The 24,238-nt window shown below is 40.1% G+C and overlaps 1 protein-coding gene across 1 annotated transcript; it reads left to right on the top strand.

Annotated features, from left to right (window-relative positions):
* Positions 1-307: 307 nt before the first annotated feature.
* Positions 308-23,054, top strand: hibadha (3-hydroxyisobutyrate dehydrogenase a). Its single transcript, XM_086279674.1, has 8 exons — positions 308-451; positions 2,119-2,279; positions 2,414-2,523; positions 2,700-2,821; positions 13,787-13,920; positions 16,300-16,376; positions 21,108-21,264; positions 21,641-23,054. Exons 1-8 carry the CDS (start codon positions 382-384, stop codon positions 21,797-21,799), a joined length of 990 nt encoding a protein of 329 aa, XP_086135800.1. The 5' UTR covers positions 308-381; the 3' UTR covers positions 21,800-23,054.
* Positions 23,055-24,238: the final 1,184 nt, after the last annotated feature.

Here is a 24,238-nt window from a genome sequence, read left to right as displayed (position 1 = left end):
ACTTTAATTATTATCCTCGCTTATTTCACTTATAAAAAAAAATCTGACTTAATACGATAACTGTTTAGGGTCATTTGCCAACTCTAACAACATGCCATTAATTTAAAAAACAGAAAACAGACTGCGCATTTAACCTCGGTTTTTAACGTAATGGTTTTACGTTTTTTATTTTCATTTAAAACCATGGCAGTGAATGGTTGTACAGACTGAAAGAGCATTTATAAGTAAAAGCACAGGATATCCCGCTTTTGCCTCGTTTTCATTGGCTTGGCAAACTTATCCCCCGTTACGATTGGTGGAAAATGCTGTCGATCATAACCCTTCGGCGTAGCTTTCCTGGCTCTGACAGCTGTCACCGTACGAGGTCAAGGGGAAAGAAGTATGGCTTCGCTGTTCAGAGGGTCTCGATATATATGGTTAAGGTGGAGTAAGCATGTCAACGTTGCCTTCGGTAATGTATTCGCTTATGTTGACGGGTTTTTTTTCCGCATCGTTTCATTCATTTACGAATGTGTGGTCACAGGTAAATTCAGGCGGAATAGTCCTGTTGTACTTGTTAGCTAGCTCGTTAGCCCTCTGAAGAAAGTATGAATACTTAGGTGTTTGCAGTGTGGACGATGTCACCAAGTTGAACATCACTATGCGCAACAAAGACGAGCACACTGAAATAGCAATGGCACGAAAAGCTCATTTTGGACCTCAGTAGGAATATGCGATATGTTGGTTTTAGGTAGTTCATATGAATATTTAATTGCCACTCACAAATCTGCGCTACATAAAAACCACTAGCTTCCATTGCATCACTGTTGCAAACACATACTCTGTTCATCGCTCCTACAGTGCAAACAAGACACGCTAGGTTGTTTCTTATGAATTATCTACAGTGACTATTGATTTAAATGATTTCAGTGTAGTTTAGAAGATAACCCATCAACCTCTTTAAATGGGCTGTAACCCTATTAAATTTCTATAAATCAATTATTCAGATAGATTGATGTACTGTCATGACCCAATTAATTTAATAATTGGTGCACAATTAATAAAATAAATAAAACACAACAACAACAAATCATTCAATAATTTTGTGCAAAAGATTTCTTCACTCCACTTTCTATTATCTGGTTTATGTTTCTGAAGTAAATCCCGTTTTAAAAATGTTTCAGAAGCAAACATGTGCTGTACTGTGTTACACCAGCTGAGTGTGCTACCTTAGAAAGCCATGTATAGCAAGCAATACCTGAGAAAGTAACATCCTGTTATAAGTATTAATCTTTTATTAAAAGTTGCCGTTTGCAGTTCAGTGTAATGCACTGTGCTATTATACTAATAAAGCGATGCAATATTGGAATAAAATTCAGTGTGTAAAAAAAAATAAAAATAAGGTGCTGTCATCTTATACTGCAGAATAAGATGACACTTTTTTCTGTTGTGTAGTACCTTTTGGTTCTATAAAATATATGGTGATTTTGACATGAGGGATTTTAATTGGGGATTTTGGTGCAATGGTAAATGCATGTTTTTTTCAATATGGACCATAAAGCTGCTTCTTCTTCTTCTTCTTCTTCTTTTGTAGAGCTCTGATTTGTCAGAATGGATATGCCTCTGCATTAGATGTCAGTGTGTCATTAGCACAAAGCTTATTCATTGTTACGTATCCAGTACTTGAAGTTTTGAAGTTTGGTCATTTTAGTCCAGCACTGGAGAATACCCTGTCGTCATTTAAGTATTACAGAGAGATGGGAGAAGTTGGTCTCCTGAGTATGGTGAAGACTTTGCTGAATTTAAGCTTTAGGCCTTTCGTTTGTGCTTTTTCTTCCCTTCCTAATCCTGTTGTTGCAGTCTGGTTGGTCCACTGCCAGAGTTTCCATTGTGTTTTAACCTGTCTGGATCTTGGCTAAGCTAGAAGTGGTTAATAGCCTGACTGGACTGACTGAGATCAGAGATATTTTTAACCACTTTTAATTAGTTAATTTATTTCTGGATAATGTTAGAATTTTACACCAGGTATTAGTCATAGGGAAATGTCTACAGCACTACCTGCAGTAGAAAGCAGTATTGTCTTCATTCAGATTTCGTGATTTTGCTCCTGATTTCAACTAAATCTTGTTTTTACAACAGTATCAACACGATCAATGGCCTCAAAGACACCAGTGGGATTTATTGGTCTGGGAAACATGGGCAGTCCCATGGCTAAAAACCTGTTAAAAAATGGGTATCCTGTCATTGCTACCGATGTCTTTCCTCAGTCTTGCAAGGAGCTGCAGGACACTGGTGCCCAGGTAATAAACTCTCAGTAACACATTGCATTTACACATGTAAACACTTATTTGTGCAATAATTTACAGCTTCTCTGTGCGACAGTTGACAGGCTGTCACAAAATCAAGTGGGGTATTTTGTGGTGATGGTTTTCAGGTAGTGGACTCCCCAGCAGACGTTGCAGAGAAAGCAGACCGCATCATCACCATGCTCCCCTCTAGTCCCAATGTCATAGAAGTATACACAGGCCCAAATGGCATCCTCAAGTAAGACATGTTATTGTTGGTGTCTCTGTGATTTCTGTGACATTTATGTATCTTCTCTTTGTATTTTTAAAATCTATAAATGGTAAGTGGAGATTTCATCGTGTTTAAAAAATAGATAGGACTTAGTTTGATTACCATAATCCATGTGTTCATTTATTCTCTTTTACCCGGTGCAGGAAGGTAAAGAAGGGGACCTTGTTAATTGACTCCTCCACGATTGATCCTGCTGTATCTAGAGAAATGGCAGTTGCTGCAGAGAAGAAGGGTGCTGTGTTCATGGATGCCCCAGTGTCAGGAGGTATTGTGTCAAACAAATTATTAGTAAGCAAGCACACCTCAATTGGTGTCTTCGATTCTGTAAAGTCTTTCCCTTGATTTATGTGTTTTTGATTTGCTCATTCTTGACTTGAAATACATAAAGAAAAAAGAGAGACGTTAGTTGGCATTGTGAAAAGTAGAATTAGACAGCTGGTTTATTTATTCAACTGTGCCAACCACGGTATTAGGCCTGTGACCCTTCAACCTCAGTTCTGAACTGTCTCACACTCTTTTGTATATCTAAACTATTGGACCTTTTGGGTTAATGCTCAGACACGGATTGTAATTACTGAGCGGGCCAGCCAGTAGGTGCCCTCTTAAGGCTTTTATTGCAGCTTTTGACCAGGGGTCTTAAAGGCAAGGTTAAGGTTTTAAGTCCTCATTATGTTGGCGCTGTCTACTTGTGACAGCTTCTTGACAGAGCACAGGATCGCCAGTCGTCCTTAATGGGCTGAGCTGCAGTGGAGAATCCCATGTCAGAGCTTTTCATGTTGATGGAGCCGTAATGGCGGGTATCCCATGTTAGTGCCTTTCATGTCAGATAAAGAGTCGTAAAGAAGAGAGAAACTGCCCTCACATGGAGGACAGGAGAAGAGGGGGAGAGGAAGATAAGACATGAAGGAGATACATCGCAGTAAAACTGTCCATCTTTCTCAGTCTTTCTGTCTTTGTCTCTTTCTCTCTTTCACATACACAACCACAAAGTTCTTCTGATTCAGGTATGCAGTTAAGGATTTCAACATGCTGACACCCCTGCATGTCAGAGTACGAACTCTGATCACAGTCTGTTTCCTTTTTATTGCACAATCTTTAATTCGTAACCCTGAAACTCCCGCGGTCTCCCATACAAACATAGACTTATCCCATTTTCGGCATGTTTACCAGCTGGCGTCTGCAGCACAGAGCGGCTGCAGTGAGTGAGATCAGAGTCTTAAGCTTGTTACTCTGCCTTAGCACATGTACTGTTTAAACACTATAGACAGTGTTTGTGTGCAGTCCCCTGGCAGCGTTCTTCCTCTCCTGTTCCTTACTAGGCCTCTTTAACTGGCTTGAGGTGACCAATGATTTACTTGCTACCTAGCAGGTCTCTGCAGCTAGACATTCTTTCCTTATATGCACCTGCCCATCCAGTGTCACATTAGACATTCATAAGTCATATCCAGAAATCCAGGTACTGACTTTAGAGCACAGTGCCAGCACATTCTAAGTAGAAAATTGATGAAAAATTAAGTGAAAATTTTTTGATAATAAATTATAATTTTGATCCATTGATTTATGCATTTGGTGAGCATAGTCCCCACCAAGGCAAATGCCTTATTCTGCTATTTTAAAAAAGCTATCCAGATCCACATAAAAATGAAAGTGTCCTTCCTTTACTCATACTTAACCTTTCCACAAAGTTTAATAAAACTCAGCCATGTAGTTTTTGAATAAGTGCATTCAATCTCTACAATCTAAGAATTGTTATTTTCCTGCTGTTGTAAATGAGATATATTTGGTCGGAGACATCTATCTCATCTCGGTGGTGTTGCCAAGCCAAACTTGTAAAGACAGGTTGTGAAAGAATGTCCCAGTGACAACTTGGTAACCAATTTCAGAGAGCTTAACAACCCCGCTCACCCCACCCTCCCAACCCCACACCCCTGCTTTGCACACCTCTGGGCAGTTACATGCTCTGTTCCAACCAGGAGATGGCACCCTACCCAAACAGGGCACTGTCATACTTTTTGAGTTAGGTGTGTGTGTGTGTGTGTGTGTGTGTGTGTGTGTGTGTGTGTGTGTGTGTGTGTGTGTGTGAGAGTGAGAGAGACAGGGGAAAAATGTGGACGGAAGCGCCTTAGTTCTGAGAATAATTATTTAATATTGGTTAAATTGATAGAGTATGCTTAGTAAAAGAAAGATAGTTTGAAATAAAAGTTAAGTGAAAATATGGCATCTGACTTAAAAATCATTCATGTCTTGTTTCAACCTGATAAATGGTATCATTATATTTAATTTAAAGTACTTCTCACAGTTTTCTGTCATTGAGTATCATTTATATCACGCTATCATTTGAACATGTTTGATCCCACTGACTCAAGGCAAAGTGTTATCCAGTCAGAACTGGTTCAGTTTCCCTCTGAGCACACTGAGCAGACTTGCCGTGATCTGCTGTACTGTTAAACTTTTGCAGACACAGCCTGCTCTTTTTGTGGTTTGAGCATTGTTTTTATTTTTAATGTAGAATTTCGTTTGATATAAAATAAATCCCTTTTCTGTGCTGTGTGAGGTGGTGTTTTTTACACAGAAATGTGTGTTTGTGTGTTGTGTGCGTCACTAGAGGTTTGGCAGGCAGGCGTGGGATCTGAATTGCACAGTCATAACCCTTCTTAAAAAGAGCAGTCAAAAAAACTTTCACTTTCTTCTCATGGGCATCCTGCTGGCTTCCATTCTTGCACATTGACCAACATCTTGGCTTTAGCCCTGCACTAGCCAGCTGTGCAGTGCCACAGCCAGATGTGTTCTGGTACACGCACACACATACGTGGACACACACACACAGTGTGTGTTCAAATGTTCTTATCTGCACTCTGAACATCTTTTTTTATCCAGACACAATTATATTAACTTAGATTGCGGTTCTTTATGCATGCTGATGTTTGCTTGTGCACACACAACACACGTCTGTCACTGTCTGGAGTCATTAAAAGCATCCACATGCAAAGTTGTCCCACAACAAAACAAGCTCTGATGTCACAGGCCAAGGGTGTTGGCACAGCGATGGCAAAAATAGGAGGTCTGGCTGACAAGCGGTGGGTCGTTAGCAGTAATTACCCAGAATGCCTGTGTTTGTGTCTGTGTGCCCATGGTGGGCTGCCACATAGCTAACGGACGATGGCTTTAAAAAGGCCCTAAAAACCTTTCATTGTGTTTTTCCCATTGCTGGGAAAGTCAGCTGTCGGTGCAAATGAAAGCAAGAGGCAGCCTAGCTGCTGTGGGACTGTAGGAATTTGGGCTAATGTTGCTTGTTTGCGAGGTCTTATAATTCTCCGCTAACTACCTATTTAGGCTGAGTCTCAACACCACTCTAATCATATCCATACCACATCAACTCAACCTTAGCTTTGCAGTCTGTCATTTGCTGACAGTTTGAACGTCATCCTTCAGCTTGTAGGAGCTTGTTCAAGCCAAGGCTGGCGCTAGTTTGTCCATCAGTCAACACTTCCAGTCCACTAGATCTTCTTCCAAAAAAATCAACTTTGACTACGGTTTAAACTGATATGCACAAATAATAAAACAGAAAAAGCAGTATAATTAAGATTATTAGCATTTATTAGTTTACCTTTTCCTGAATACTTTTTAATTGTAAACCAGGAAAGCCTTTTCTCTGGTAATAGTAGTTGGAAAAAGCTTTTCTTGTGCATTTCTTAAGTGAACATAGACCAGAGGCATTACAAATTAAATCTGAACAGTGACTTCCCTTGCTGGTCAGCAGTTAAGTGAGAAGCAGGCAAACTCCAGTGTCTGATGAAGACTGTGTGATAGAGTTCATAGCTCAGGGCAAAAGCTGGCCAATAAACCCTTGTTGTAATTGTAACTGTCAAAATGTAACACTAATTCCTTTGATTACATTTTACCTATTCAAAACTTGATTTTTGGAAGTTTTCAGCTGTGATACTTGAAATAGTCTTCAATGTGTCATTGTACTTACAAATCTTAGTTTCTTTAGCCACATTTATCATAAAATATGGACCAAGTTGTTTTTTGCCTCTAGAGATTTGCAGGAAACCACTCACTCGTTCACTCTAGCTCTCAAATGTTACTCACAGTCTGCTGAAGGTGAAATTCTTTGAGATTGTCAGAGGTGGAAAAAGTACAGGCTCTGAAATGTACTCAAAATAAGAAAGTAAAAAGGAGCTCATTTTTCTAACCATTTTTGTACAAAGGAAATTGAACTTTGTGCTATATTAATATAATAATAAAATAATATTAGTAGATGAGAATACAAATCTTATTCAAGTCCAAATTCCAAAACATACTCAGCTTAAATTAGTTATGTAGAACATAAGCACTGAAAGATCATTTTAAAATCTAACTATTTTCTGTAGCCTACTTTGTAGTGGGGGACTTTGCCTCCACAGCTAAACAGTAAAATGAGTACAGTCAGGGGTTACAGTGGGATCCAGCAGGTGGGTGAACACTAAGATCTGTGTAGTGTCTCAGCATAGGGAAAAAAATCACAGCTCCCAATAACTTCCATTGTGAGCTTTAGTAGATTTTCTTACTGTGCAGGCTGTGATCAGCTGACCTGCTGCTCTTTGTAGATTTACGCAACTGAATTCAACAATATGTCAGCAATTTCACAGCTGTCTTGGCTGTTGTCCATCCCTTACACTGGCGCTATGCTGTTTATACTGCCTTTATACTAGAAGGTATACAATTGGTACAAAGTCTAAATTCAGTGAATAAATGTAAGCATCATCAGCTTAAATGCAAATTCATCTCTGCTACACTTGATGCAACCTAAACCTGACCATGAGCACCACAGCCACTGTGCACTAGTCCAACACAGTGCTTTACTGCGAATTCACCACACTACATATCATATACAAATTCAATATGTGAGTAAAATTATGACATTACATGCAAGCTTTAAATTTTTAGTTTATCAAGTGTCACTGAGCAGTCCTTAGCTTTAAATCCTGTCCTGCCCTGTCCTGTCTGTCTTCCTACATTTTTCTCCATCTCTGAGTGAAGTTAGCTTTCTCCCTGGAAAATACAACAGCTGTACCTACAACTGCTCACAAACAGTTTGTGTGTTTGCTAATGTTTTTTGAGCTGATAGAAATGTTGCATTTGAAATTGCCTGACACTTACGACATTACCACACCTTACGAACTCCTGCACTCCTTCCAGTCCAGTTAAACCCTATAGATGATTCTGCTGAACCTTAAGTAATGAGTTTGGGTTTTTTTGAAAATGTAAGGAGTAGAAAGTACATATATAAAATGTAAGGAGTAAACATAAGTTATCCAAAAAATAAATACTGGAGTACAAATACCTGAATACTCTACTTACATAAAGTAACAGAGTATTTGTGCTTTGGTTCTTCTAACATAGAAGCTAACATAGATTTGTAATCACTCTGCACCATTTCACTGTTGTGTTGCCTTACTACAGCACAGCTTTCAAAGCTTACACTATATATCTGTATTTTCTGTCTTTGTTGAATAGTTTTTAAAGTGTTTTACACTATATATTTATGCATGTATATTTAGTGCTGTATTTTTACAGATATTTCACTCTGGTATTTTGGAAAAACTGGCAAAAATCTAGAAATGCGACATAGTGTGATAGGTAGAACAGTAATAGGGTAGCACTTGTGTGTCTCATTAAAACCCAGTCTAAATGTTTTCGTGAAACCTAATCCAGTCTGGGAATAGAATTATTTAAGAAGATGAGCCTGAAGGTTGGTGGGGACTCTAAGACTGAGTTAAGGAATCAGGTTGGACAGGCAGGGGGTGGTGCTGTCGCAGTCTGTCACGGCTAACCAGTACTAGAGAGTGGCCATCGTCCAAAGACTAGATTAGCATAACAAGCGACTTGCTGACAGGCCCTGGTGACATGGAGGGGGAGTGAGGGAGTGTGTAGGGTGGTAAAGTGACCAGGCAGGGTGATGATGACGATGATGGAGCGGTGGTGATGTGGGGGTTCTAGCCTATGCTCCAGATGGAGGTGGACCCATAGCAGCTGGGAGACTGGTTCTCACAACTCTGCCCCTGTGTCATCTGCTGTGGACGTGAGCGTGCAGACAAATAGTCAGCTGGTCTATACGTCATACAAAAAGTCTCTGTCCATCAAACGTAGCCCAAACGTCACACTGCATGACACTCATCTACACGTGAATTAACATTTTGTCTGTAGAAAAGCGCGTGTGTGTGTGTGTGTGTGCCTGCTAACAGCCTAATTGAGGATCATTATTAACTCGGTCTATCCTAGATGAGTCTCATTGGGCCGGGCAAAGGATTGATTGTGGCTCTCTCTTGCTTGCTCTATTCTGTCACTTACAATTGACCAGGTACTCCCCTCTGGAAAAGATCAGTTACTGATGATGATGATGATGATGATAATAATGGTGATGATCATGATGAGGCCTGACCTGATGGTAAGTGGACAGGCACTGCAAACCAAATTCTCAAGACTGTCGTAACTTTACATGCAACAATTTTGTTCTCTCAAATTTTTTCCCCCCAAACCCAAACTTTTTGCAGTCGCCTGCTCACACGAGGTTCTCACAGAGTATATGTGTGCAGGAGTCAGTTCTCATGGGGCTGTGCTCGTTAAGTGGAGCTGATAAAGTGTCTGTTTTTAACACAACAGAGTGGCATTAGTAAAATTGGCAGCAAAAACCTGTTGAAACTGCTGATTTTTTTTTTTCCTGCCGATGTGGGCTAACGCACACCCTCGTCCCATTTCACTTATTTACTCGATATCCTTTCCACTTTTTACGGGGGCCCATTCAGGGTTTTAATTTGTTTGCGAAAAAGATCTGCTCTCGCGTGTAATTATGATGGTGGATCACGTGAGGCTGCATTGTTGGCCTGTAAACATCCTACCCCACTGATTTTAATTCTAAGCAGTCAACTCTTATTCATTTAAGCCTGTTACTCTATTAAGTGTGAAGGCACTTTTCATTCTGAATTATAGATGACTGTGGTTGCGCCAGAGTAACTTTGCATGTGCATATAGTTAAAGACAAACAGTCTAGTCTATTGCCAGTGCCAGAGTTTGTTTACACCAAGTACATTCAAACCCAGAGGTGTGATATGAAGTTTTGCGTATCCTTAAAGCTTTCGTGGCATTCTTGCAGTAAGAGCAGTTACATTATCATTTGAGGAAATTGTGTGTTTTGTGGAGCTCTAATGATATTATAGGTGTTGCCTTTGCTCCAAGTGTTTTTCCGTTTAATCTCTCCGCGGGGGGAAAAAAAGCAGGCTTTTGGAACGTTGTCAAATGCGTCATTCATTACCAAACACTGGGAACATCCCTTCTTGTGTGTGCATGTGTGTCTGCCATTTTGTGTTGTTTGTGTAGCCTCATATTCACAAATGTAGTTTAATTTAAACCCACCAATAAAAAGTGGCTACTGGTTTACATGCGGCTCGTAACTCTGAGACGGAGCCTCAGAACCTCCAACTGACGTCTTACTGGCGGCCAACTCTGAGATCTGCACCTGCCTCTGATACTCGCATACGTGCACAGATACTGCGTGCACATGTTCACGCTCATTGTCACTTGCTTTGTACTTGCACGCACCACTTCAAAAAGAGCTCAGTTTTAAAAGGCTTATATGGCTGTCATGAATTGCTTTGGTTGATTCTTTCGTGTGAAATGAAAGAAGTGCTAATGAACTTAGCATTTACTACAAACAGCCCAAACCAGAGCTCTGTCTCTGATCTTCCTTTGCCCTCACACAAGTAGTTTCAGTCTCTTATGTTCATGGTTAAAGGCTGTCATCGAAGCCTGCTGTTGAGCATCTGTCCTAACGGCGCTTGATTGCTTGCTTATTAAGTAGTCTTTTGGTAATAGAGGATTTGAGATAAAGGGGCTTGCATGGGCCTCACAGACACTCACATAAGCACATTAAATGTCTTGCCCTTCCATCCTTTCTACAATGCGTTAAGAGACTTTTTTTCTCCTTTCATTCAACCTTTTATGTCAGAGTCAAAGTTAATAGTCCAGCAAACTTCAGCTCGGTCTGAGAATATTTACTTTGGTTGATATTGGGGAGAGGAGGTAAGCATCCACCACTCTGTCAACCCAAACATGTCCCCTGGATGTTGGTAAGCGAACGTGACCGAGGAAGATGGTGGTTCTGCTTCAAGGGAGTTATTTCCCAGGAAAGTATTACGTACCAGTTTGGGAATAAAGATGAACATGCCCCTGTACAATTTTTTGGGAGTGCTTGAAAGAGTTGACATTGTGTATTGTTTGTAGCACTCTGGCATAATTGTGTATACCTCCATTTATTATTCAATATATAGTTGCTTTGTCATTCCTTGTGGATATCTTCTTAGCATCCTCATCCCTCCATTACTGTCTCTAGCCTGAATCTTCTATCATAGGTGCCCCCCAACCCCCCAACCCCACACATATACACACACCTTCTCTCGTTCCCCCTAGGGGGCGTTGTGTAGTTGTGCAGTGCTAATGATCCAGGACTGTCACTCCCGCTGGGATGGATGAGCCAGCATACCCGGCGCTCAGGAAGCCTCATTAGGATTCTTCTTTAATCCGTCTCTGACAGGACCGGCCCGAGAATGGGACGTCCCCTCACACATACACCACACACAATAAATACCCTATGAAAGTACATTCAGCGCATAGACACAATATTAAAATCACACTTTATACCGACATACATACAGACACAAATGCACTTCAGCCCATGCACAAAGAATGGACCCACTGATACCCACACAGTGTATACACACAGTAACACACACGCATACACACACTGTTATGCTAATGATGTGTTATTCTGCTACAAACAAGGATCTTCGATCATCCTGGTGTCACTCCTTATAGAAATCCACTACACATCATAAGAGCTTATTATGGGTGATTAGTTAATTTGAGGGAGGGATGCTGGGAGGTAAAAAGAGAGAGATCATTTTCCTTCTTTGCTGTCATCTCTGCACCGCTCTCTCCTCGTACTTCTTTCTTTATCCCTCTCTCTTGCTCTCTTTTGGCTCACTCGCTTTCTTTCTCTCCTTAGTGAGATATATCGATCAGCACGTTGACTGTGTTATCAATAATCTCCTCTTTAGTCGTCCGCAAACAGTGATCTCCACTAATGAACCAGCACAGTCGTCACACTGCTCTTTCTCATTGTGTGTGTGTGTATCTGTATTTGTGAGGCTCAGCCTGCAGCATAGAAACTGCAAAATGGGATGGTAAAAATATCAGAAGAAAAAAAAAAGTGCTGGTAATTGTACTTATTATTATGATTATTATTATTATTATTATTATTATTATTATTAGTCATGTATTTATTTATTTCCATTACTTTAATGAAAATGTGAAGAGAATTCTGTGACTTCACTGCACACCACACTGTTCACTATGTGCTCGATACTGGAGTAAAATCCAGTTTCCATTTTTTTAGACTAAAAAAAACTGTTCTGCCATTAAATGGAAACTTTGTTACATCAAATAAAACTTGAATCAATTATGCTAAAAAGAATTTAAGCAAATAAATAAGAAGACATCAAATAGCAAGAAGGGAAGAGAATCCATCATGTCTGTGGACCATATGTGTGTATGATTGGTGTGTGTGGCGGCCGTATGTTGAGCGCATGTTAGCCGTGGTCCGTATGCAGCTGCTGCAGCATGGGCTTTGGGCTTCATTATGTGGCCCTAATGACCTTCTGACAGCTCATCACTGAAATACACATGCACAGACACACACATACAGTGTAGTGGCATGATCATATATGTGACAACAGCACAGCCAATTAAAGAAGGTGGGGGGGGGGATATTTGAGCAATGGAAATTTACTATAAACCCTGTCTTTCCTCTCCTTTCCTTGCCTCTGCAGTGACATCTAACAATTAGATTTCAGCTGCTTTGTCCCCAGTAATTCCCTTTTAATTATTAACACCGACATTATTAGGCTTTCACTGTTAAGGCTTTCATTAAGGGTGGATGGCCCCCGTAAAAGACAGTCAAACTACATATCCTCATTCTACACTTTCCTCTTGTTTTTTTTTTTTTTCTTACAGGAAAAATAAATAATAACGTATTTTTTAGTGCTGCTCTATTCTCATTGTGTTTTTGTTGGTAGTGTTTTTTTGGGTTTGAGTTGTTGTTTTTTTAAAATCTACCCTGGTAGAGCTTTCATCATTCTGAGCTATGCAAAGTCATTGTTACTGCAGACATATACAAAAGATGTCCTTTAGCACTGGCCCAGTGTAGAGGTGATAATGAAGTGGGTCTCGCTCCTGTGAATTTGAAATATTTAATCAAAACATTTGCTGAACCTAACCAAGTTATTTTAATGTGTACATTTAACAACACAGCTAATGAAATTGAATGTAAAGTTCAGAGGGTTCCTCCAGGTTCATAATCTGGTGATTTCGGCTGTCCCAAAAGCATATTTGTGTGTTTATTTAGACAAATATTAATAATAATCAGCTTTAACTGACACTGGCTAATCACTGAAGCATACAGGGAAAGGAGCCATTGCATAAGAGACTCAGACCGGCTGGATTCAGCCTACTCTGAAAAGAGGTTATTTCAGCATTAAGGACCCTGTGGAGAGGGTGGGCTGTGAGTCAGTGGGGTGAGGTTGCCTCCTACAACATGGCACGCTCCTTAAGCCATCAGGCACGGGGAGGGACGCCTAATTGAACATGATAAAGTGTAAAGTTAATTACCCCTCTCGCCTGTCAATGATACCCCCATGAGATAGGGGGCTGGCCTCAGGCACAGCTGCTCGTGTGTCCGTGTGTGTGTGTGTATATGAAAGAGAAGGGGTGACAAGACAAAAGCCAAGGGATCCCATGAGAGTTGTGCAGTGGATGATGGCAACAATCGGCTTTTAAAGATACCTCTGTCCCTCTGGTACAGCACTACTTAACACGTCTGTCCCACTAAGAGTTTGGCATACACATGCACACAGAGAACAGAGCACAGCTGACCTTTTAGACACAGTTGGTAGTGTTAAACCAGTCATATGGCTGATATATTATGTCTCGTGTGGAAAATTCACATATTTTAGTTCAACACGTATCAACACCTGAACTTTGTGTTCCAGTTTTCATTAACTATTTCATGTGTTTTGCAGGTCTGCACATATGCGTTGAACTTTTAAAGACTAGACATCAATATGTGAAATGTGTGTGTCTTATTAGTGATGTGCTCACATCAGTTAATGTTAATATCAGCATGTGGTGTGTTTAGGTGTTGGAGCTGCCAGCATGGCCAAACTCACCTTCATGGTAGGCGGAGTGGTCGAGGAATACAACGCAGCAAAGGAGTTGCTCACCTGCATGGGAGCAAATGTTATTTACTGCGGACAGGTCGGCACTGGACAGGTAATAAGGAATGTCTAAACATAATGACTGCATAAATACAAACAGCATTTCACACAGGGACATAGATTTGATGCCTCAACCAATACTTCTAAGACACTATGGCCAAAATTATAGGACACCAAGGCAAAAAATTATCAATGGAAAAGTGTGGACATTTGAAAGTCTGGTCTTTTTCTGTATATATGTTTACAATAGCTTTCAAAATTTGAGCAGATAACTATATAGTGAGGTTTGTAAGTTTCTACTCATGTTGTGCTTTTTGCCAGAATATGTAGTTATCAGTACATATAATATTTGCCGGAGTATATTGGAGACTGTTTAGAACCTCCAATTAAAACTCTTTAAATAATAGCTCTTCCAAAAAGTTTTGCAACCCACTGGCTTTGGTTCATTTTTCAGAAGTCAAACACAACTTTAATCAACTATTAATTTCATGTTTCATAAATCCCAAACAAACCTTACCTGAAAAACTTAACGAGATTCAGATTTCCAATTGTGTTTCACATTTCAGGACCATGGACAGCACACAGTGTTTACTCCAGATTTCTGATGTTGCTTTAAAGGAAAACAAAACAAACAAACAAACAAACAAAAACACCAGCAACAAAACTTCTATCAACTTTATAAACAGAATAAATGTAGGCTAGAATGCACACATAAGAAATCATGATAACTCCTATTATTATAGAAGTATCAGTTGTTTCTGCTGCATGTAGCATCATCTTGCTTACAGTATTGTTACAAATAATCTTTGTAATAATATTGTAACATGCTGGACTATGCAATTTTGAAATACCGTGCTGTAATTCTTTCTTACATATTGATGGGTGGAAAATGCCCTTAAACAATTGTACCTAATTTGACCAGAACCTTTCTCAACACAAATTTCCACTGTTTAGTCAATCTGACCCCATAAATGCTGCAGCATTAATAAAATAGTTTTATAAGAACATGACTTCTTCCATATTATTACAATTCCTCCAGTAATTTATTTTCATAATGATTTATCCAAAGGATCTAATGTATGTATATTCCCTATGTCATCTTAGATGAGTGGACCAGTCCTGATGAAACTCTGCATAAACATTTCCTAAGATGTTGTGTCTATATGGCATATACAAATATTTTATACAAATCCCACAATTATATATATTTGTTCATTTGACAGCTCAATTGAGCACCAAATGGCCACCTTACAACTGTGTTGTTCATGTTTAGTGTCTACATACTAAAGTTTCTTTACTTGCACATTCTACATTCGTTATACTACATATTTTCACAATCAGTGCAATTTTTTTAAATCTTCCTGGTGATGCTAAGCAGCCTCTGATTATGAATATAGTTATCGAAATAAGCCACTATACAAACAATTAGTCAAGAAAAAGTCCTGCAAAGCAATGTGGGCTTAAGAAGATGACTGGGTGAGCATCATCAGGTCATGAGACACTTTATGAAGTGACAGTAATTGTTTATTGACCTAATACCAAAGCAAAGCCCCATGCATATCAATGGGATTTGCATGTTTTACCAAAATGAAGTCTGTGGCTTGGGAAACCCACCAAAATAAAGTGTACTCAAACTTCAAATTAACACTGAATCAGTCTATTATGGAAATACATTTTTTGTTTACATGTTAAAAGGTAATTTGCTATATTGGCTAAATTGGGCTAGAAGTCCAGATTGTTGGGCCTCATTTATAATTGGATAATTCACTTAAAAACTGTTTTGTAGATAGAGGTGGGCTACTTCAGAATTTCTTCATTAGCTACATGTATGGAGATTATTCCAAGTGTGGCGCATCCATTTGGAAGCTGTTGTTGGATCTAGGAGCTGTCATTGCAAGTGAAACAGACCGTCTTTAAACTGCAAATCCTACAGAGAGATGGCAAGAACAATAGAAGTGAGAAACTCAACAGCTTGATGCATTCTGAGGGGAAAAAACAACATGCTAGTAACCTTGGCAGCATAGGAAGCTCTGGACATCCGCTGAGGACAATAGTGCTGGTTTGTGGCAGGATCCTTTCCATGGTTGAGAGGGAAAAAAATCCTTCAGGACCAAATCATTATTATTATTATCCTAGTTATCAACCATAACAAAAGAAATGCCAGATTGGATTTGACCAAAAAAACATCTAAAATGATATAATACGTTGCATTTTCTTGAAAAGAAGTCTTAAAATAATTGAAATGATCCCATTACTTCAAAGATGACCATTAAAAATGTAGCATTTAAGCATTAGTGGCCATTGAAGTGTTTCACTCGTCTATTCCAGAGTCAGATTATCTGAGATTTACTGTTGTGTGTTATATTTTGTTTTGCAGACTTCATCATTTACATAATAATTCCTTTATAAAAATCTTTCTTTCACACCCTTATAGGCAGCTAAAATCTGCAACAATATGCTGCTGGCGATTGGGATGATTGGGACCGCGGAGACCATGAACCTTGGTATCAGGTACTGTAAGCAAATGCTCTGCTAAAAGATAAAATAATAAGGAAGTGTATGATCAGTGGATTCATTTACATGGGAATGATTAGTGTAGAGATAGCTGTCTGTGGGTAGCACTAACACAGCTGTACATAGGTGTACAGGGATTTAGTACATCCAGATCCAGATTTCCTTATTGTTGTTGATGAATTTGCAAAAACGAAAGAACAAGTACAGTGAAATTACAAGGACATATTTTGAGGTTACTACCTTTTAGCCACACATTAACTCTGCTATTATTGCTGTTAGATATAGTTGTCACAGTAAGGTCAATTACTACGCCAGCGATGTAGCTGTAACTGTAATTTACTACTACAATACAGGTTTAGAAACGTACGTGTGTGTGTGTGTGTGTGTGTGTGTGTGTGTGTAGTTTATGGGAGTGTGAAGGGGTCAGCCCTGCCCCAAGTCAGAGCCGCCTCTGCTAAAGAGAGATGGATGAGGGGGTGGAGCCACATTGTCTGATTTACATTTGCTGATTGAGCTCTCACCAGAATCCTGCCACACCTCTGCTACTGAACACCACCTAGAAAACCCATCATTCATGATTCCTCCTCGTGACACAAAGCTTCTTTGGCCAGGAAGCTGAGGATGATGGGAGGTGAAGTCCGGTGGATTGCACTGCAATCTTATAGCACTAGAAATCATGTGAGGACTTAAAATGCACCACAGCACCCATACTTTGTTTTGGTCTGTAGAATTTTTAAGTGCGGCTTGCATACAGGAAGCTTATACATCAGTTTTTATAGATTTTATACTCTTCAGATTTTATATTCTGTTCTATTTATGTATTTTCCTTGTCAATAATGGACTGTTTCTTCTGTTTACTCTCTGGCTATAATGCGATTTTACGGCCTTTACAGTGTAAAATGGTATTTGCATCGAGTTTTCTGCACGGGTGTTCATGAGCGTCCATGAATTCCTCTTTGCACAGTGCAGCTGTGTTAGTGCGACTGATTTATCTGTGCTGAGACAGAGGAGGAAAATTGGCATGAGCAGTCGAACATAAATCCCCTCACTATGCCTCTGAAATATGGAGGCATTAAGGGAGCAACGCAGATTTACACATTGCCACACTGTCTCTAAAGCACACACACACAGACACACAAATTTACATCCAGATATACTGAAGGCAGCAGTTTTCTACCACTACAACTTCTCACAATTCACATCATTATAATGTATTCCTATAACAAAAATAGGAATACTAACTACCGCATCTCTTCACTTTGACTGTGAATTATCTTCATATCTTTTCAAGACTGACCCATATTCAGTCTTGATTCCATTTTGTGTGTGTGTGTCTGTGTGTGTGTCTGTGTGTGTTTCAGTTTCCCCCTCTTCTTGCTAGCCAATCTCTGGGGCTTTATTAGAGGGCTTGACAAAGACTGTCATCGTTTAGAGGGAGCCCACACCCGTAAATCTCCCATGCTGCATTGCGGCCCAGCCTCTTATGCAGAAAGAACGCTCTCTTTGGTGCATGTGTGCAGACACACACACCGACACAATTCAAGACAAAGGAGGCTAAGCACTCACAGGCAATTTGCAGGAAAACGGCAATAACATTTTATCATGTTGGACTTGGGCCTGATAGAGCTGCCCTTTCTTTTGTGTGTGTGTGTGTGTGTGTGTGTGTGTTTGTGTGTGTGTGTGTGTGTGTGTGTGTGTGTGTGTGTGTGTGTTTCCTTACCTGTACATGCAGGCAGACACACACACACACACACACACACACACACACACACAGAGAGTTCTGTTCATGGAGCTAATTTGTTGATCTCAGATGGAAGCTTGGGCCGTCTCCAGCAGAGCGTGACGTTCTCTTAGTGCAAGGAATGGCCACGCATGACAATTATCAGCACACGCACACACTCACACACTCAAACACACTCTCCCATGCAGACCGTTTCTTTCTATGTATTTTCAATTCCTTGCTTTTGGCTTTTGCTTCCCATCCATATTTGCTTTACATTCTTTATTTTATTATTTTAATCTATTTTTTTCTTTCTTTTTTTTGGGGGGGGGGCCTGCTGTAATATTTGAAAGCAGCCAAGCAGTCAGTAAAAGAAGGATGAAAAGCTGCAGAGAGTATCATAGAGCAGTGGAGAGGAGCAGCAGTGATTTTAATGATACATATGAAGATAAGAGTAGAGACGACTGGCCCATGTGACGCTCATATGACACTTTTACAGTTCACCTTGCAAACCTGTGTGTCTGCGCCCATTCATGCGTACAAATACGCAGTTGCCGATGCCCAAGTAGGAGCATACATATTTGCTCCTTTGTTCTTTTTATGGGGAGGACAACAGGCAAATCAGAGTTTATAACAAGACCCTTTTAGCAGAGAGACAGAAATAGGTTCACCACAACATACATGAGCACAAACACATCGTTCCCTTCCTCTCTCTATAGTTGAGATGAATCGTGAGCATATGTTCAGATGAAGATTAAACTCGCGTGATAAACGCGCTTGTTGCCTCTATAAATGGAATAGTAAGTGCTTGTGTGTGTGTGTGTATGTGCTCGTTAGCTCTTTAATGATATATTAAATGGGGAAGAGGCTGGGCTTCCTCTCTTGTGGCGTCTGATGAGATCGAGAAGCTAATCATAATGAAAGAGACGGTTAATATCAGTGCTGCAAATGAACTCCACCTGCTAGAGCTCCCAGGACATAAACACCCTCCCCTCTCGTTTGAATCTTCAGCACCATCTCTCTTACTGTTTTTTTTTTTTTCTTAATTTTATTTTATTTTTATCTGCACCAGCATTACACAGCAACACCGTTCATGTCTGATTATCCATGTCAATCTTGTTAAAGCGTGACATGTCCTCTTCTCCACGCAAATTACCGCAGGCGAGGAACAACACCACTGCGTCAGCTAATAACCGCAGCTGAGTATGAGTGTGTGCGAACAGTTTGTCGTGTGTGTCTCTGTGATGGGAGCAAGAGGGGAACTTCATTGATTTATCGTTAACAGAGGACAACAGCTCCCCGTCAGCGTCTATGGCCGCTATAACAAACGATCTGCGCGCTCGGACGCGCTTTATTGTAGCTCAGCCAGTAACCTTTTCAGCTGCTGACCCAGAACACAGGGAGGGGCTGCTTGCTTGTGTGTGTGTGTGTGTGTGTGGGGGGGGAGGCTTGTGCGATGTCAAACATATGTCCCCATGAGTCCTTAGACAGGAAGGTGTCAGCATGGAAGAGGGAGGAAGGGTAGAGGGGAAGCAGGATGGCAAGGGATGCTTACAGACATAAACTAAGAAAGCTATCATGAGCTAGACTACCATTAAAAAAGAAGAAGAAGAAAAAACCCAGCGCGTGCAGAACCACTCATGCCACACTTCCAAAACTGTTTGTTAAAAAATTAGGGAGTCTGAGCGGACACATAAGAGATGAAGGGGAGAGGAAAGGGGGAGGGCGAGACATGGAGAGAGTGTAAATGCAATTCCTTTTCTTAATTAGTTAGTAGACAGCTCATAAAACTGCAGCAGTAATGGCAGAATGAGAGCCAGGTGGAGAGAGGGAAGGAGGGAGGGTGCTGGCCTTAAAGACCTATGATAGTTTAATAGTCATATTGAGAGCAGAATAGAGTTACAGGCCTGTAAGTAACAGTAAACTGAGGCAGCCAGGACTTGATGTGGTCAGCTTTATACTGGCCTTAAAACCATTAATATGGCATGTTGAACGGTCGACACAGACGCCGTCGTTACACCCTCCCTGCTCGGTTTCACTCATTGCTTCTGTCTGTCTACCCTCAGTCTCTTTCTTTGTTTCATGTGCCTTTGGTTACTTCTTATCATAGTCCGGAGGTTTGTCCTCTTGCATATGAAAGTAGGTTGCTGCAAAATGGGGCAGCAGAGCTAAGAATGTGCCTCTGTGTGTGACAGCAAGGTTTATGGCTCCCCTGTGCTGCTTAACCACTTCTCCTCCTCCACTTTCTTGAAAGAGGGATGAAGGATAGATGTAGTGGTAAACATCAATACTGCATTAGCCGGCATTACAAAGCCTTCAGCCATTAACACTGAGGAATGGTCACAGTGAGGCATAAGGTTCATTGGGGGTCACTACAATCACCAGGCACCCCCACACCCACCTTTTGCCACATTTCTTATGTCCCACTGGTCCTCTTCAACCCAACTCTGTCCCATTTCCTCCCTATATTTTGCATAACTCCTCTTTCCTTGTTTGTGCCTACCATTTTTTAAAGTTTTCCTCTCCATGTCATTCTAAGATGCTAAAAGTTTGAAAGTAAAGTAATTTTCTGACTTTTTTTTGTCTGAAACATGTTGTAATAGTAGTATGATATTTTAGGTTTCTTTAAAACCACCATATTTGGTGTTATTTGGGCTATTAAATCAAATCAAATCACTTTTATTGTCACATCACATGTGCAGGTACATTGGTACAGCACATGCGAGTGAAATTCTTGTGTGCGAGCTTCACAAGCAACAGAGTTGTGCAAAATACAATAACATAAACAGGCAAAATATATACGAATGGCTAAATCTGAAACTAATAAATATATGTACAATATATAATAGTATATGCAAAAAAATTTTTAATTATTATTAACAGCTAGAATTGTTAAAACTGTAATTTAGTTGCAATGTAATTTAGTGTTGTACACCTTCAGACAAATAAAACTATTTCACATGTGTCAAAGACAGAACTTATTTAACTCTATTTTCTTCTTTTTGCAGACTGGGTTTGGATCCCAAGCTGTTGGCAAAAATCCTAAATATGTCCTCAGGTCGTTGCTGGTCCAGCGACACGTACAACCCTGTCCCTGGAGTAATGGAGGGAGTTCCCTCTGCCAACAACTACCAGGGCGGCTTTGGAACCACACTAATGGCAAAGGTACTAAGCTTGTGTTCTGGTTGTATTATTTGTGATTCTTAATGTCTGATGTGTTTAATAATCAGTTCATCTCATCAATACATAAACTGATAATGAAAGTGTTCTGAAATCCAAGAATCTGTATAGAGAATTCTTGGGTTTTTGGGTACAGTGGGGACGAAGAATCCCCCTTTTAACAGGAAGAGAATTGTCAAGAATATTTTTTTTAAATCCAGTATGTGCTCATCATCTAATGAGGCAGACATTTCTTCATATCCTACACACTAAAATAAAGATGTTTCTGAAAACCGGTTTTCTTGAGCTGTTCATAGGATCTGTTTGCACCTGTCACTTTTTCTGACTGCTTGTCCCTCTCTTCTCATGTCTGTGCTTAAAGGATCTTGGTTTGGCGCAAAACACTGCCACCAACACCAAGACACCTGTCCCTCTGGGTTCCCTCGCTCACCAGATCTACCGAGTCATGTGCTCTCGCGGCTACGCTAATAAGGATTTCTCATCCGTGTTCCAGTTTCTGCGTGAGGAGGACGGACAATGAATGCAAGGGGAGCACACTGACTCTGCTGTTACAATACACAAACACACATAAACACACACCAGAGCTGCACACACCCCTGTGCCCCTTATCCCAGTATGCTCAGGAGATGCTAAGGCCTTGCAGTCGAGCACAGACCTGCTACCCAGTTTTCATACCATTTCGACCCATGTCCCCTCATTACATTAGCTAAATCATATTTTCACTTTATCCTCCTCTGTCTATATGAAGGAAATCATAAAACTGACTCCGATTAGGCTTACATGTAACAGTGAAAAGTATATGTGGTTTTCAGGGTAATAAGTAATAACTGAATTAATGTAAAAGCATGATTATGTTCTTTTTGGTTTTGTTTTGTGGGGATTTGTGCTGTTTGACTGTTACCCTATTACCCAAGTTACCTCAGCCTGTTTATATTAAACTATAAAGGTAAAAAAAAATGGTATAGATTCACATAATAATTGAAATTTAATTGAAGAGCATGAAGAGGTTACTTCATACTTACAATACCCACATACCAGCACTACGTTTAAGGTTACAAAAATAAGCCACTCTTTTTTGTTCAAAGTTTACTGAGTTTGTTACTTTTTTGTTTTTTTGACATTTTATTTCTCCTTTCATTATTCAGTACTGCATTTAATTCATTTTTTTTTTTTTACCTCATGAGTTCACTAAAGTTGCAGTAAATCTTCTGTGGTACACCATTCAAGTATTTCCTCACTTTATCGACCAGTTTTGCTCTACTATTCTGTGAGATAAATATCTGGTTATTTTTGCACCATGTGCATCGCAGTGCGATGTGCTGGGCTGTTTTGATACAGTCACAGAATCTCTTTAATGTTACTGCTTTTCTCTATCTGCTTATTGAGCCAATGAAGTATTATTTTTTTGACCAGTGCTGTTAAAACGTTTTCTAATCACTGCAAAATGTTCTGTCAAGCACCTTCTTCAGTCCATATTTCTCCTCTCTCTCCCTCTATGCGTGTATGACAATCTGTGTAAAGTCAGAGAGGAATGATTCATCCTGCTCTGTGCATAATTCATATTGTTGTGTAGCACTGAAGAGGAATCTGAATGGACTGCCATTTTTTTGTAGTAAAATTCATTATAAGTCTACAGTTTGTCTTTGCACTGTGAAACAGATCCAGTCACACTGTAGCCTAAAATAAAAGCTGTTCCATGTATTCAGTGTTTGTATTTTCTTGTAACATCATTTTTATTTTTATTTTTGTTTTATTAAACTAGATCAAAGCTCAAATGGCTAGCTTCATTTTGAGATGACTGACATGCACAAACTATGAAAATAGGCATTCCTGTTATTATTTTATTGAATATAGCATTTTTACACTAAGAAAGAAGCTCAGATGTAATATTACCTGATAACCAGAGATACTCTTAAAATTCTTGACTGTCCCACTAACTCTAGTCCATTTACCATGTTAGTTCTTATATTGGGGTTTTCTGCTCTACTAAAGCACTCAAAGCTGAAGACCAGCTTGAAACTCAATATCTGCTCCAGTCTGGAGCAGCCAGGGCTAACTCTTGACTCTAATTCTCAGGCCCCATCTTATCTTAATGACCTTGTAGTACCATATCACCCAATTAGAGCACTTCGCTCTCGCACTGCAGGCTTACTTGTTGTTCCTAGAGTATTTAAAAGTAGAATGGGAAGCAGAGCCTTCAGTTTTCAGGCCCCTCTTCTATGGAACCAGCTTCCAGTTTGAATTCAGGAGACAGACACTATCTCTACTTTTAAGATTAGGCCTAAAATTTTCCTTTTTGCTAAAGTATAGTTAGGGCTGGACCAGGTGACCCTGAATCCTCCCTTAGTTATGCTGCAATAGATGTAGGCTGCCGGGGGATTCCCATGATGCAATGAGTTTTTCCTTTCCAGTCACCTTTCTAACTCACTATGTGTTCATAGACCTCTCTGCATTGAATTGTACCTGTTATTAATCTCTGTCTCTCTTTTCCTTCTCTTACCCCAACCAGTCGTGGCAGATGGCCCTGAGCCTGGTTCTGCTGGAGGTTTCTTCCTGTTAAAAGGGAGATTTTCCTTCCCATTGTCGCCAAAGTGCTTGCTCATAGGGGGTCATATGTTTGTTTGGTTTTTCTCTCTATGTATTATTGTAGGGTCTACCTTGCCTTGAGGCAAGTGATTTGGCGCTGTACTGTAGCAGGAACTACCACAGTGGCAGTTTTGAGTACTTTAGAAAGTGTCTACATGTCCGTCAGCACACTATATCACAGGTATGCAGGTATGATGTTGACATGAAAATGAGAGAGTTTGAAGATGGGTGTGGTGTGAGTTGGCTCAACTTGTTGGCTCAGGTCTTCTTATTTATGCTAGTATTCCTTATGACATCATACACAGCCTGTCAGTGTTTCAAGGAAAGGGTTAACTCGGACTTGTTTTTTCTCTCAACCTGTAAATGGGGTCTC

This window comes from Aulonocara sp. 'chitande type north' Nkhata Bay, linkage group LG22, assembly GCF_057382095.1.
Source record: "Aulonocara sp. 'chitande type north' Nkhata Bay isolate Kocher_YH1m ecotype deep benthic linkage group LG22, A_spYH_male_GT1.1, whole genome shotgun sequence".
Classification (NCBI taxonomy): Eukaryota; Metazoa; Chordata; class Actinopteri; order Cichliformes; family Cichlidae; genus Aulonocara; species Aulonocara sp. 'chitande type north' Nkhata Bay.
This window is presented reverse-complemented; position numbering and strand designations above follow the sequence as displayed.

Excerpts from the sequence above, each read along its gene's own strand:
- hibadha (XM_086279674.1), top strand. The coding sequence starts at position 382 with ATGGCTTCGCTGTTCAGAGGGTCTCGATATATATGGTTAAGGTGGAGT. Across the intron at positions 13,921-16,299 it reads GACAGGTCGGCACTGGACAG|GCAGCTAAAATCTGCAACAA; the intron begins GTAATAAGGAAT and ends ACACCCTTATAG. Across the intron at positions 16,377-21,107 it reads ACCATGAACCTTGGTATCAG|ACTGGGTTTGGATCCCAAGC; the intron begins GTACTGTAAGCA and ends TTCTTTTTGCAG.